At 42.3% G+C, this 13,058-nt stretch overlaps 1 protein-coding gene across 1 annotated transcript in view; it reads right to left on the bottom strand.

Moving 5' to 3' along the window:
* The window catches only part of si:ch211-197n1.2 (EF-hand calcium-binding domain-containing protein 6), a 68,942-nt gene that overhangs the window by 29,643 nt on the left and 26,241 nt on the right, over positions 1-13,058 (bottom strand). Inside the window, exons 8-11 of the mRNA XM_063047696.1 lie at positions 12,655-12,809; positions 11,039-11,235; positions 5,584-5,691; positions 1,857-1,922 (exon numbers count right to left, since the gene is read on the bottom strand). Coding sequence (XP_062903766.1) covers positions 1,857-1,922; positions 5,584-5,691; positions 11,039-11,235; positions 12,655-12,809 — 526 coding nt within the window. The remainder of the gene's footprint in view (positions 1-1,856; positions 1,923-5,583; positions 5,692-11,038; positions 11,236-12,654; positions 12,810-13,058) is intronic.

Raw genomic sequence — 13,058 nt, 5'->3', positions numbered from 1 at the left:
GGTTAGACATTGTAAGTTTTCTCTGTGATGTGCAAGATATTGCTGAACTTGAGGGCCTGATTTATAGGGGAAGGTTGAATAGGTTAGGACTTTATTCACTAGAATGTAGAAGATTGAGAGGAGCTTTGATAGAGGTATATAAAATTATGAGGGATACAGATAGGGCGAAAACTAGAGGTCATAGTGTAAAGGTGAAAGGTGAAATATTTAAGAGGAACCTAAGGGGGAACTTTTTCACTCAGAGAATGGTGTGAGTGTGGAACGAGTTACCAGAGGAGATGTCGATGAGGATTCGACAGCAACACTAAGAGAGGTTTCAATAAGTACATGGGTGGGAGGGGTGTGGTCCAGGTGTAGGTCAATGAAACGAGGCAGATTACCAGTTCAGCATGGACCAGATGGGATGAAGGGCTTGTTTCTCTGTACCTGGGCATCGTGCCACATTCTGGTGCAGCTGGATGGTTTAACTATCGCTGTTAGATTCAGCAGGAAAACTATCAAACTCCAGCATTAGAGAAACTCTCTGAAATAAATCCACCACTCTAGAAATAATTCACCCAGTGGCCTGAATTGAAAATAAAGGTTGACACCCATCCTGTGACAATTCTGCGTCATAGGTGCATGTTTCAGATGAAGCATTACACGAGGCTACAGCAACCCTTTGGAAAACATCTGTCCGTCAGTAAAACAGATAATCTGGTCATTATCCCTCCTGTTTGTTGGATCTTATTCTCCACAAAATGCATTCCACATTTAGATAGTAATTCAGTTCCAAAAGTTCTTACGGTAAATGGGTGTGAGTCACATTGGAATATTCTGGGAAGGAGAATAACAAGCAAGACCTTCATTGTCTATTCACCCATCTGTATAACCTACCCCTCTCTGCTCCGCACCACCACCAATACTCACTACCACCATCAGGCAGGAGAAAAGAACCAGTGGGAGATTATGGATGAACACGGTTAACTTTCCCTGTTCACCTTCACCTCTTTAACAATAATTATTGCCAGGTAGTAAAGGTAATTTTTAAAGTTGCTCACCTTGTTGCTTATGTTGTTCTGCTAAGTATTGTGGGCATGATATGTTGGTGCCAGAATCTGCAGCAAACCCGGAGGGTGGACCCCAGAACATTCTCGGGTGTAGAAACACAGAAACCCTACAGCACAATACAAGCCCTTCCGTCCACAAAGCTGTGCCGAACATGTCCTTACCTTACAACTACCCAGGCTTACCCACAGCCTTCTATTTTTCTAAGCTCCATGTACCCATCCAAAAGTCTCTTAAAAGACCCTATCGTATCCGCCTCCACCACCATCTATCAGGTCACCTCCCTTCCCCCATCACTCCAAGGAGAAAAGGCCGAGTTCCCTCAACCTATTCTCAAAAGGCATGCTCCCCAATCCAGGCAACATCCTTGCAAATATCCTCTCCGCCCTTTCTATGGTTTCTGTGCCCTTCCTGTAGTGAGGCGACCAGAAATGAGCACAGTATTCCAAGTGGGGTCTGACCAGGGTCCTATATGGCTGCAACATTACCTCTCAGCTCTTAAACTCAATCCCACAATTGATGAAGGCCAGTGCACCGTATGCCTCCTTCACCACAGAGTCAACTTGCGTAGCAGTTTTGGACTCAACCCCAAGATCCCTCTGATCCTCCACACTGCCAAGAGTCTTACCATTAATGCTATATTCGGTCATCATATTTGACCTACCAAAATGAACCACCTCACACTTATCTGGGTTGAACTCCATCTGCCACTTTGTGTTGTTTGTTAACACAAATGATGCATTTCACTGTATGTTCTGATGTACATAAGAATATTAATCATCTTAGGTGAGTGAATTGACAGAGTGTACCTGCTCTCTATGGCAGCTCGGAACTCCTGTTGGCTGACAACATTCATTTCCAGTTTATCGATTTTACTGCAATTTGGAAAGAACAAACCGAGTGAGAACAAAATACATTTTTTGTTGAGTATTTCTCTTTCAAAGCCAGTATCCCACAAGTTCTGGTTACTTTAAAAAGCTGAGGCTTAATATTTCTACTTTGAATTAATTTGCTCTGTGCAATTCACCAAAAATTGGATGGAGCAATTTAAAAGAATATAGAACTCTATGTGCAATTCCAGATGAACTTGCGATAACTAAATTAAATGAATCTGAATCTGGCATTGAGGGCATAAATTGTGATACCAAGTTTTTTTTTAATGTTAAGACCTGACCCTGCTTACAAAGAAGGCTCTGCTGTCATCTCCCCAATCAAATGGATGATTGTGCAAAATTTGCATCAACCTGCTGCTACTCACATTCTTTAAATTTAAGGGATAAATTTAACCAGTCTGGGCCCAATACACAAATTTGTACCAATCCATTGCTCTTCAATCGGACTCTTTAAATTTAAAGGATGAATTTTACTATTCTGGGCCCATTAACCTCCTCATGCTGGTTCTTAGCACATCCAGTGCAGAAGGCTTGACCTTGCTGGCCCAAAGTATCCTGGACTTCAGATGTTTGCCATGAGTGGTGTCAAGCCTTCAAACATGCTCTGAGAAAGACCTACTCCCTAAAACATTGCTGAGAACTTTGACAGACAGTGAAGCCCCACATCCAGTTCCAATGGTTACACAGGCTACAGGATCAATTAAAGTAACGTACACAAAATGCTGGAGGAGCTCAGCAGGCGGGGAAACATCGATGGAAAAGAGTAGACAGTCGATGCTTCTGGCCCAATCTTGATGGAGGGTCTCGGCGTGAAACGTCGACTGTACTCTTCTTCATAGATGCCGCCTGGCCTGCTGAGTTCCTCCAGCATTCTGTGCGTGTTGCTTGGATTTCAGGCGTCTGCAGATTTTCTCTTGTTAAGGATCAATTAAAAGTTATGAAATGAATGTCAGGGGCATTTTTTTCTCTGTTCTATTTTCTCAGATGGAGCTTTATTGTCATTGCTGAGGACAAAGAGATTGCAGTGCTGCTCCATTCAGTTCAAAACATCATGCTCGCAACTCAATTACTAATTTAAAACTATCACATTGAAATAAGTAATATTAAAAAGTAAAATATTTTAACATTCAAAAAAAACTAGAAGATTAGTTAAACACTGCCAAAAGCAGTTAAATAACTAAAATAATGACACAAACTGGAATAGGTGTATGAAAGTCCGCCCACATCCCCTTTTGCTTTATGTGCCAAGCTGTACAATCCCCATCGAAATCACTGAGACAATGCCAAAGACACACTTTCCAGTTCTGATGAAGGATTTTCGGCCTGAAACTTCAACTCTGTTTCTCTCCTCACAGATGCTGTCTGACCTGTAGAGTAGTTACAGTATTTTCTGATTTTTTTTCCAGCACCTGCTTTTTTTTAATGATTTTCACTTACCTGCAGAGAGGAATCTATGGCATATACTGTACTTTCCATTTTAATGACTATACTGCGGCCAAATGTCCAAGATAATGAAGAATGAGGGGTGACCTCATTGAAACCTATTGAATGTTGAAAGGTCTCGATAGGGTGGATGTGGAGAGGATGGTACCTATGGTGGTGGGGGGTGTCTTAAGACCAGAGGATTTAGCCTCAGAATAGACAGGCATCCTTTTAGAAAGGAGATGAGGAGGAATTTCTTCAGCTAGAAAGTGGTGAATGTGTGGAATTTGTTGCCACGGGCAGCTGTAGATGACAAGTCGCTGGGTACATTTAAGGCAGAGTTGATAGATTCTTGATTGGTCAGGGCATGAAGGTTATGGGCAGAAGGCAGGAGATTGGGGCTCAGAGGAAAACAGTTCAGTCACAATAAAATGACAGAGCAGACTCGATGGGCCAAATGGCCTAATTCTGCTCCTGTATCTTATGGTGTTATAAACAGGTTAGGAGTAACTTCTATAATTTTACATAAATCCATAATCATCACGGCTAATGAAAACCATAAAAGTATTTAAAATTGAAAGTGTAAATGATGTGAAAGCCGTTCACTTCCAATTACATGATCACTTAGCTGCCACTCAAGGAAAATAGAAAATGGAAGCTAACGTTCTAAAAATAAAACCCTGGTATAGAAGTTAGAACTTATTGTGTTTTATTCCAGGGAGAAAGCTGATAATTAAAACTACAGTTCTCTAAGAACGTGGCACAAGCTCCACTGTGTTCATGTGTTCTACCTACAGCTCACAGACGTGATGTGACTGCATTGGACCTCCTGTGTGAACCAATACAAACCCTGAGAATGCTCACATGCTACAAACACTTTGCAAGACTGACAAGTCAAATTTGCTAGGCGCAAAACTTATACTCCAAATGTTGAAGTGAAATCTATAGGTGTGAAGTAGTTTATCAGGCATGTTGTGGCACATAAAAGATTGTGGAGTTAATAAAAATAACTGTCCAGCAATCATAAAAATTATATTAACATACATAAAGTGATTGTGGTAAACCATATATATGTTGTAACTGGGTTAACTGTCTGGACACGCCCCTCTGCTGACTGCCCTTGTGGCTCCTCCCACAGATACCTGTATAAAGGTGATTTCGCGTTGCCCCTCCCCCTCAAAAAAGTCCGGGGGCAGACACTCACCATGGAGGTCGTATCGTACAGCGAAAAAAAGCCTTTCAGTATTTTACCCAACTTCAGTCTTCTGGAGTTATTGAAGGTGCTTCAGTGATGGAGGAACTCAGCAAGTCAGGCAGCATTTATGGAGGCCTATGATATAAACAGTCTATGTTTTGGACTGAGTGTTCCTCAGTACCGGAAAGGAAGGGAAGGCATACAAACTGGCAGGTAATAGGTGAAACTAGATGAAGATGAAGGTGGCTGGGGAAGGGATGAAGTAAGAAGCTGGGAGCTGATAGGTGGAAGAGGTAAAGGGCTGAAGAAGAAGGAATCTAATAGGAGAAGATAATGGACCATGGAATAAAGGAACAGAGGAGAGGAATGAGAGGGAGAAGAAAAGAGATTACCAGAGTGAGGAATGGAAAAGAGATGGGAGGGGGAGAGGGGAAAATTACTGTAAAATTAGAGAAATCAAAGTTCAATGAGGCTATCCAGACAGAATATAAGATATTGCTCCTCCAACCTGAGTTTGGCCTCATCTCGGCAGTAGCAGAAACTATGGAGATACATGTCAGAAGGGGAATGGGAAGTTCATTTGAAATGTACGGCCACCGGGAGACAGACAGAGCGAAGATGCTCAACAAAGTGGATCCCAATCTTCATTGTGCCTCACCAATGCTAAGGAGGTCACACTGAGAGCACCAGATACAGTAGACAGCCCTGAGGTTAAGTGTCACCTCACCAGGAAGGAGTGTTTGGGGCCTTGAATGGTGGTGAGGGAGGGGTTGTAGGGGCAGATGTACAACTTGTCCCACTTGTGGAGATAATTCTCACTTTATAAAACATCAGAAGAATTGGTTTATTCTGTTGCGATATTGGTTGGCAGCCACTACAAAGCATCCAGGTACCAAGTCTTTCACTCTCCGCATTTAATGCTTTTATGCCTGTGCTACATAGAAGAAAATATGATCAGGTGGAAAATGTAGTGGAGAAAAGGGTTAAATTACTTTTCAAAGGAATGTACAGGAATTAATTACTTACTGAAAGGTGGCTAAAAGTGCAAGGAAGTCTGACTGGAATAATCTTGTCAGTTTTGCTTCAATCGCAGTCATTGTGGAGCACAGACTGACACTTCCCTCATTGTTAAATCTAGAAACAAAACAATGTTAAAAATGAAGTAATTTGCTTAATAAACTTATAAAAAGATATAGTCATCACTATAATTAAAATGTTGATGTATTTGTGGTGGGATGCCCTGAAGTATCTGTTATAACCCAGTTGTTAACGGAGTGTGCTCTGTCCGTCCAGAGTCACAATGAATACAATCTTCACCACACTGGGGGGAATTCAACGAGCAGCACTTTTCAGGCCTCACTAAATGCTCTGGCCCCATTAATGAGGAATCCATTCATCAAAGGTGCCTACATCAGCTATACAAGACCATAAGACATAGGAGCAGAATTAGGTCATCTGGCCCATCAAGTCTGCTCCGCCATTCAACCATGGCTGATCCTTTTTTTTCTCTCCTCCTCAACCCCAGATCCCAGCCTTCTCCCTGTAACCTTTGATGCCATGTACAATCAAGGACCTATCAATCTCTGCCTAAATACACCCAATGACCTGGCCTCCACAGCTGCATGTGGTAACAAATTCCACAAATTCACCACCCTTTGGCTAAAGAAATTTCTCTGCCTCTCTGTTTTGAAAGGGCGCCCCTCTATCCTGAGACTGTGCCCTTTTGTCCATGGTTTCCCACCATGGGAAACATCCTTTCCACATCTACTCAGTCTAGGCCTTTCAACATTCAAAAGGTTTTAATGAGATCCCCCCTCATCCTTTTGATTTCCAGCGAGTACAGACCCAGAGCCATCAAACATTCCTCATATGATAACCCTTTCATTCCTGGAATCATCCTTGTGAACATCCTCTGGACCCTCTCCAATGCCAGCACATCTCTTCTAAGATGAGGGGCCCAAAACTGTTCACAATACTCAAGGCAAGGCCTCACCAGTGCCTTACAAAGCCTCAGCATCACATCCTTGCTCTTGTATTCTAGACCTCTTGAAATGAATGCTAACATGGAATTTGCCTTCCTCACCACCAACTCAACCTGCAAGTTAACCTTCAGGGTGTTCTGCACAAGGACTCTAAATTCCTTCTGCATCTCAGATTCCTGGATTGTCTCCCCATTTAGGAAATAGTCTGCACTATATGGCACTGAACACTGCGATCTTAACCAACAATTCACAAGAGACCCAAAGTAATATCAAAGATGGTACATCAGCAACTATATTTCATCAGGAGTTTGAGGAGATTTGGTATGTCACTAAAGACTCTAGCAAATTTCTATTGATGTACTGTGCAGAGCATTCTTACTGGTTGCATCACTGTCTGGTATGGAAGGGCTACTGTACAGGATCAGAAAAGACTGCGGAGGGATGTAAACCCAGCAGCCAGCTCCATTATGGGCAATATCCTCCCCAGCATCAAGGACATCTTCAAAAGGCGATGCCTCAAAAAGGTGACATCCATCATGAAGAGACCCCCATCACCCAGGATGTGCTCTCTTCTTATTACTACCATCAGAATGGAGGTACAGGAGCCTAAAGAAAAGACATATACTGTACTCAATGTTTTAGGAATAGCTTCTTCCCCTCCACCATCAGATTTCTGAATGGACAATAAACCAACCCATGAACACTACGTCACTATTTTTACTTTCTTTTTACACTATTTATTTAATTTATCTATATTTAAGCCCGGTAGAGCTGTTTCTACTGACAGGAGAAGGGGCAAAGGCAGGTTACTGGCCTTGTGGCTATGCCCACGCATGGGGAAGGCTTCGGGAGTAAACTCCGAGGGAAAAATCCGGAGCTGGAGTCCCTAAGGCAGTCCCACGTTGAGCTCAATGCTGACTGGCAACTCCTGTGACACTGCTGGTACCAAACTGTATTGGTCTCTGCTGTTCCTCTGGGATCATCAGATACGTGGAGAGGGGAAGCATCCTCTATGGGTAACAGCTTACTCTCCATATCGTACCGCCCAGACTTGCGTATCCAGAGAGCTAGGACGCATTATCCACGGTCAACCGTGACGGACAGAGGCCTCATCATCATCATGTATTATTGTAATAGGTAAATTTTTATGTATTGCATTGTACTGCTGCCACAAAATAACAAATTTTATGACATATGTCACTAATATGAAAGCCGATTCTGATTTTGATTCCGATCCAACCTCAGCACAAACTGTTGTCAAGCAAGGTATGTCATTATCTAAAGACCTCACTCATTTTATCTTGCTCTACTACCTCACTTCACCTCCAACTTATTTTCTGCTGGAGTGCAGCTAATTTGTAGCACTAATGGGAATCTGTTCAACCAGGGTCTTGGCCCAAAATGGCGACTGTTTATTCGCCCTGCCCCCATTGATGATTTGCTGCTGGATCCATGTCACTTCCCCTCCAGTGCCAAGGACACTCCATCCTCAGTCATCGAGTTGGCAGCACACAGTTGTTCATTGCATATTTTCACGTATGGAGGTTAAGTTGCTTCACTCATTCACTGAAGACTAAGTGAGAATGGGCTTAATACTTGAAAATGGAGGATGCACTACCAACCTACCTCCACTGTACATCACTGTCCTCTGACAACAAAATACTCCACAGAGTTCCTTGAAAATTTAGACTAATTTCCATAACTCAGGAGTGACCCTTTAGAAAAGCTAAGTTATGAAATCCACTACTGCCTCCAAGGTGCTGCCCCTTTGGATGTCTGAGGACAAGAATGCTTGAAGGTCATGACCTCAATCACAGCATGGAGTTAAGACCAATAGACCATAAGACAAAGGAGCAGAAGTCGGCCATTCGGCCCATCGAGTCTGCTCCGCCATTTTATCATCAGCTGATCCATTCTCCCATTTAGTCCCACTCCCCCACCTTCTCACCATAACCTTTGATGCCCTGGCTACTCAGATATCTATCAATCTCTGCCTTAAATACACCCAATGACTTGGCCTCCACTACTGCCCGTGGCAACAAATTCCATAGATTTACCACCCTCTGACTAAAAAAATTTCTTCGCATTTCTGTTCTGAATGGGTGCCCTTCAATCCTTAAGTCATGCCCTCTCGTACTAGACTCCCCCATCATGGGAAACAACTTTGCCACATCCACTCTGTCCATGCCTTTCAGCATTCGAAATGTTTCTATGAGGTCTCCCTCATTCTACTAAACTCCAAGGAATACAGTCCAAGAGCAGACAAGCGTTCCTCACATGTTAACCCTCTCATTCCCAGAATCATTCTAGTGAATCTTCTCTGAACCCTCTCCACCATCAGTACATCCTTTCTTAAATAAGGAGACCAAAACTGCCCACAGTACTCCAAGTGTAGTCTCACCAGCACCTTCTAGAGCCTCAACATCCCATCCCTGCTCCTATTCTCTATTCCTCTAGAAATGAATGCCAACATTGCATTCGCCTTCTTCACTACTGACTCAACCCGGAGGTTAACTTTAAGGGTATCCTGTACGAGGACTCCCAAGTCCCATTGCATCTCAGAACTTTGAATTCTTTCCCCATTTAAATAATAGTCTACCCATTTATTTTTTCTGCCAAAGTGCATAACCATACATTTTCCAACATTATACTTCATTTGCCACTTCTCTGCCCATTCTTCCAATCTATCCAAGTCTCTCTGCAGACTCTCCGTTTCCTCAGCACTACTGGCCCCTCCACCTATCTTCATATCATCAGCAAACTTAGCCACAAAGCCATCTATTCCATAATCCAAATCGTTGATGTACAATGTAAAAAGAAGCGGCCCCAACACGGACCCCTGTGGAACACCACTGGCAACCGGCAGCCAACCAGAATAGGATCCCTTTATTCCCACTCTCTGTTTCCTGCCAATCAGCCAACACTCTATCCACGTATGTAACTTTCCCGTAATTCCATGGGCTCTTATCTTGTTAAGTAGCCTCATGTGTGGCACGTTGTCAAAGGCCTTCTGAAAATCCAAATATACAACATCCACTGCATCTCCCTTGTCTAGCCTACTGGTAATTTCCTCAAAAAATTGTAATAGGTTTGTCAGGCAGGATTTTCCTTTAAGGAATCCATGCTGAGTTCTGCCTATCCTGTCATATGCCTCCAGGTACTCTGTAACCTCATCCTTGACAATCGACTCCAACAACTCCAGTTCATGGCCAACAATGAAGAAGGGATCCCTAACTTCACGGGCCTGAGCTTACAAGCACTTTCTAGATTTCATAGGATGCAAATTTGGAATTTTTACACATCCGTGAAAAATAATTTGCCATTGAGCCAGGTTTTCCAAATCTTTTGTTTTATAGTGTAAATAATGGGATGCTGTAATCCTATTTAGGAGCCAGAAGAATAAAACCTACTTTGCACCCAATTTTGGCAAGTTTCAAGCCAGTCGGACCCTCAATAGTTGTTGAGTGTCATCTTGGTCATTGTTCACAAAATCGGAGAGAGCCTGACATTATTTGTTATAGGAGTCAGCATAGAATTAAAACTGGACTTGTAGGCCGGCTGGTGGCGCAACGACATCGGCGCCAGACCGGGGAGCGGAGGTTCCCTGGTTCGAAACCAGTCGGGTCCGCTCCCGAGTACGCTTTCCATCCGTGCCGGGTTGAGTGTCGAGATCGCAACTCGACATCGTAAAAAATGAAGGGAAAATACTGTGGAAATGTGTGTGTGAGGAGTGGCGAGCCACACAGTCTCTCTCTCTCGCTCTGCGCATTGTAAAAGCCATGAAAAAGACATCATCGCGGATGCACGCACGGACACGCAGATGCACACCCCAAAAAAAAAAACCTGAACTTGTAGGTAAACCACTCCAGAGCTTCACAAAGCACTTCACAATCAATGATGCACATTTTGAAGGGTAACCACTCTCCTAAATGCAAAAAACAAAATGAAGATAGCAAACACCCAACTCCAACTCCGCCGTCCCGTAAAAATGATTACCTGCTAATTCATTTTCAGTCTGTACAACCTCGAAAAGTAACAGCAATAATTCAGAAGGAAACATTTGTGTGCAAAACAATCCAGGAAATCCTTATGGCCAGAATAAATCTCTACATCAATGTAAACGTAAACTGATGGAGGCAAGCTGGCCTTCAGCAACATGGAGACCTGATCAGTATGCCAACTTTCACTGAAAAAATGTAAAACAAACTGAATTCACCTCCCTGATTTTTGTCTACATATCAAGTAACTACATTTAAGCACACATTCCCTGCTCTCCATCTCTGAAACAAGCAGAACAACATTTTGTACAGCCTCAGCTGAAACTTTCAAATTGTATAACAGCATGATGCCACACATCAGGACTATTTTGAGATGTCAGACTTCTGGGAGATAAATCACCTTCCTTTGGGTTACTTTTCTAGGTTGACATTAGCGGCGATGGTATCAAGATGTGATACAGAACGTTTTGCCTCCCGTGGCAGAAATGACAATCTACTAACCTGTGTTTTGGGTTGCTGAGAATTTTATGTGGCATCCCCTTCTCACTTCGGTCTTGGAAGTTTCTGAGAAAGTCAATGTACTTTATCCCGGCTTTGCTGTTTTCAAGATTACATCGTGCCAGGAAAAGGCTTAAATGTTCAATTTTCAAATGCAGTCCAAAGGTTCCCAGGACAGACAGGAAGTCTCTGTGTAGTACCTGCCAATTCATATATCAAAGAAAAAGACATTGTGAATTTATAGTAGTCATTCCTGAAAGAAACAGTAAATCAAGTTGCTAATACTGTAAAATACCGAATACAAGGTAAATGGTATGAAGTGATAGTGATGCACATGGTTCCACAAGGCATAATGCCTCTGCAGGTTTGAAATGGTAACCACTTTTAGAGTAATGTCACCCTAGCCTTAAATGAGTGCATGCTGCCTGGATGAAATAGAAATCCTATAATCCCACAACCTAGTAGAAACTCTGTACAGGCATTTTGTTGTGAAAGTTCTCCTACAAGTCATCACTTTAATTTTCCTATCGAGCAGAAGACTTGAGCTGTACAGTGGCTGGTAATAAATGTTACTTACTTATCACAGTAAAGAGAGAGGATGTTTGTTCCACCAGATTCATTCTGGCTCCTAGCAGACCATTCCTGTCTCCCATTTCCTCTTTCTGATTTCCCAATTGCCCTGCAACTTTTTGTCTCTCTTATATGGCCATAAGATAAATGATCAGAATTAGGCCATTTGGCCCATCTAGTCTGATCTGCCATTTCATCATGGCTGATCCATTTCCCTCTCAGCCCAGTCTCCTGCCTTCCCCCCGTATCCCTTCATGCCCTGACCAATCAAGAATCTATCAACCTTTGCCTTAAATATACATAAAGACTTGGCCTCCACAGCTGCCTGTGGCAACAAATTCCACAGATTCACCACTCTCTAAAGAAATTCCTCCTCATCTTATATCTGTTAATACCCCTTTGTTAGGAGATTCAAAAGGGAACTTTTATTGATCTGAAATGTTTATATTGCTTATCTCTCCACAGGTGATGCTTAACTCGCTAAGTGTTTCCACCTTTCCTGTTTTTATATTAGATAACGGAATTGTCATAGCATAACTGACACAACCCAATATCAAACTCATTCTGAATCAAGGACCTAAATTTTACTGTAGGGTAAGAAGGCCAAAAAACAAAAGCAGAATTAGGCCAGACAACATCATGAGCATGTTCCCTCATTGACTAAGTTTTTGGAACTTCTGTCATATACCGTGTTAAACCGCACTTCATTTAAATATGTTCATGAAAATGTTCTGTGAAGGATAGAGAAAAGTGAATTTCAGTGTAGTCACTTCACCTCTTTGTAGATTTATCACCAGGCAATGAGGGAAAGACAGTCAATGCAATTCTGACACCCTTGTTAATGTATGAAGACAAATTAAAAAATACTTCAGCACAAATTGTTTCACTCTTATTTGTGACCATAAACTAAGTATATATAGCACAGCTTGACATGAATGTGGAGGATTACTTCACCATTAACAATACTTCTGATTGCCTGCAATTTGATTAAAATATTACAATATTACATTAGTCACAGGAAAGAAAAAGTACTCTTAAATATTTCCTACCTTGCCTGTCCTTTCAGTGTCATACTTTTCAAACTCTTCTTTCATAAGGTTATAACCTTCTCTGAATTTGTCCTTCAGCCATTTTTCAATATCAAGAGATGCTTTTCTCTCCTGCTCTACTTTGCTCAGTGTCCTTGTTGGTCCTGCGGAGAATACTAAAGAACGCATGAGAACCAGTAAATGCCATTCCCATATGCATCCGCATTCCAGAGAATCACAAATTATTTGTTTCCTTTTAGGGAATGCAACAAAAGTCAAAGGGCCATTTCCACCCCGTGTTTCTACAACTACGTCAAAGCTGTGAGCTTCCTGATTCAACTGGGAATTAGTAGTTGAGTATTGTGGTTAATTGATCAGACTTGTATTCAGGTGCCTGATAAATTAGTAAATTGACTTATTGCATG

This window comes from Mobula hypostoma, chromosome 5 (genome assembly GCF_963921235.1).
Source record: "Mobula hypostoma chromosome 5, sMobHyp1.1, whole genome shotgun sequence".
In the NCBI taxonomy this organism is placed as follows: domain Eukaryota; kingdom Metazoa; phylum Chordata; class Chondrichthyes; order Myliobatiformes; family Myliobatidae; genus Mobula; species Mobula hypostoma.
The sequence above is the reverse complement of the archived record's forward strand: the minus strand, read 5'-3'. Positions and strand labels throughout refer to the sequence as shown.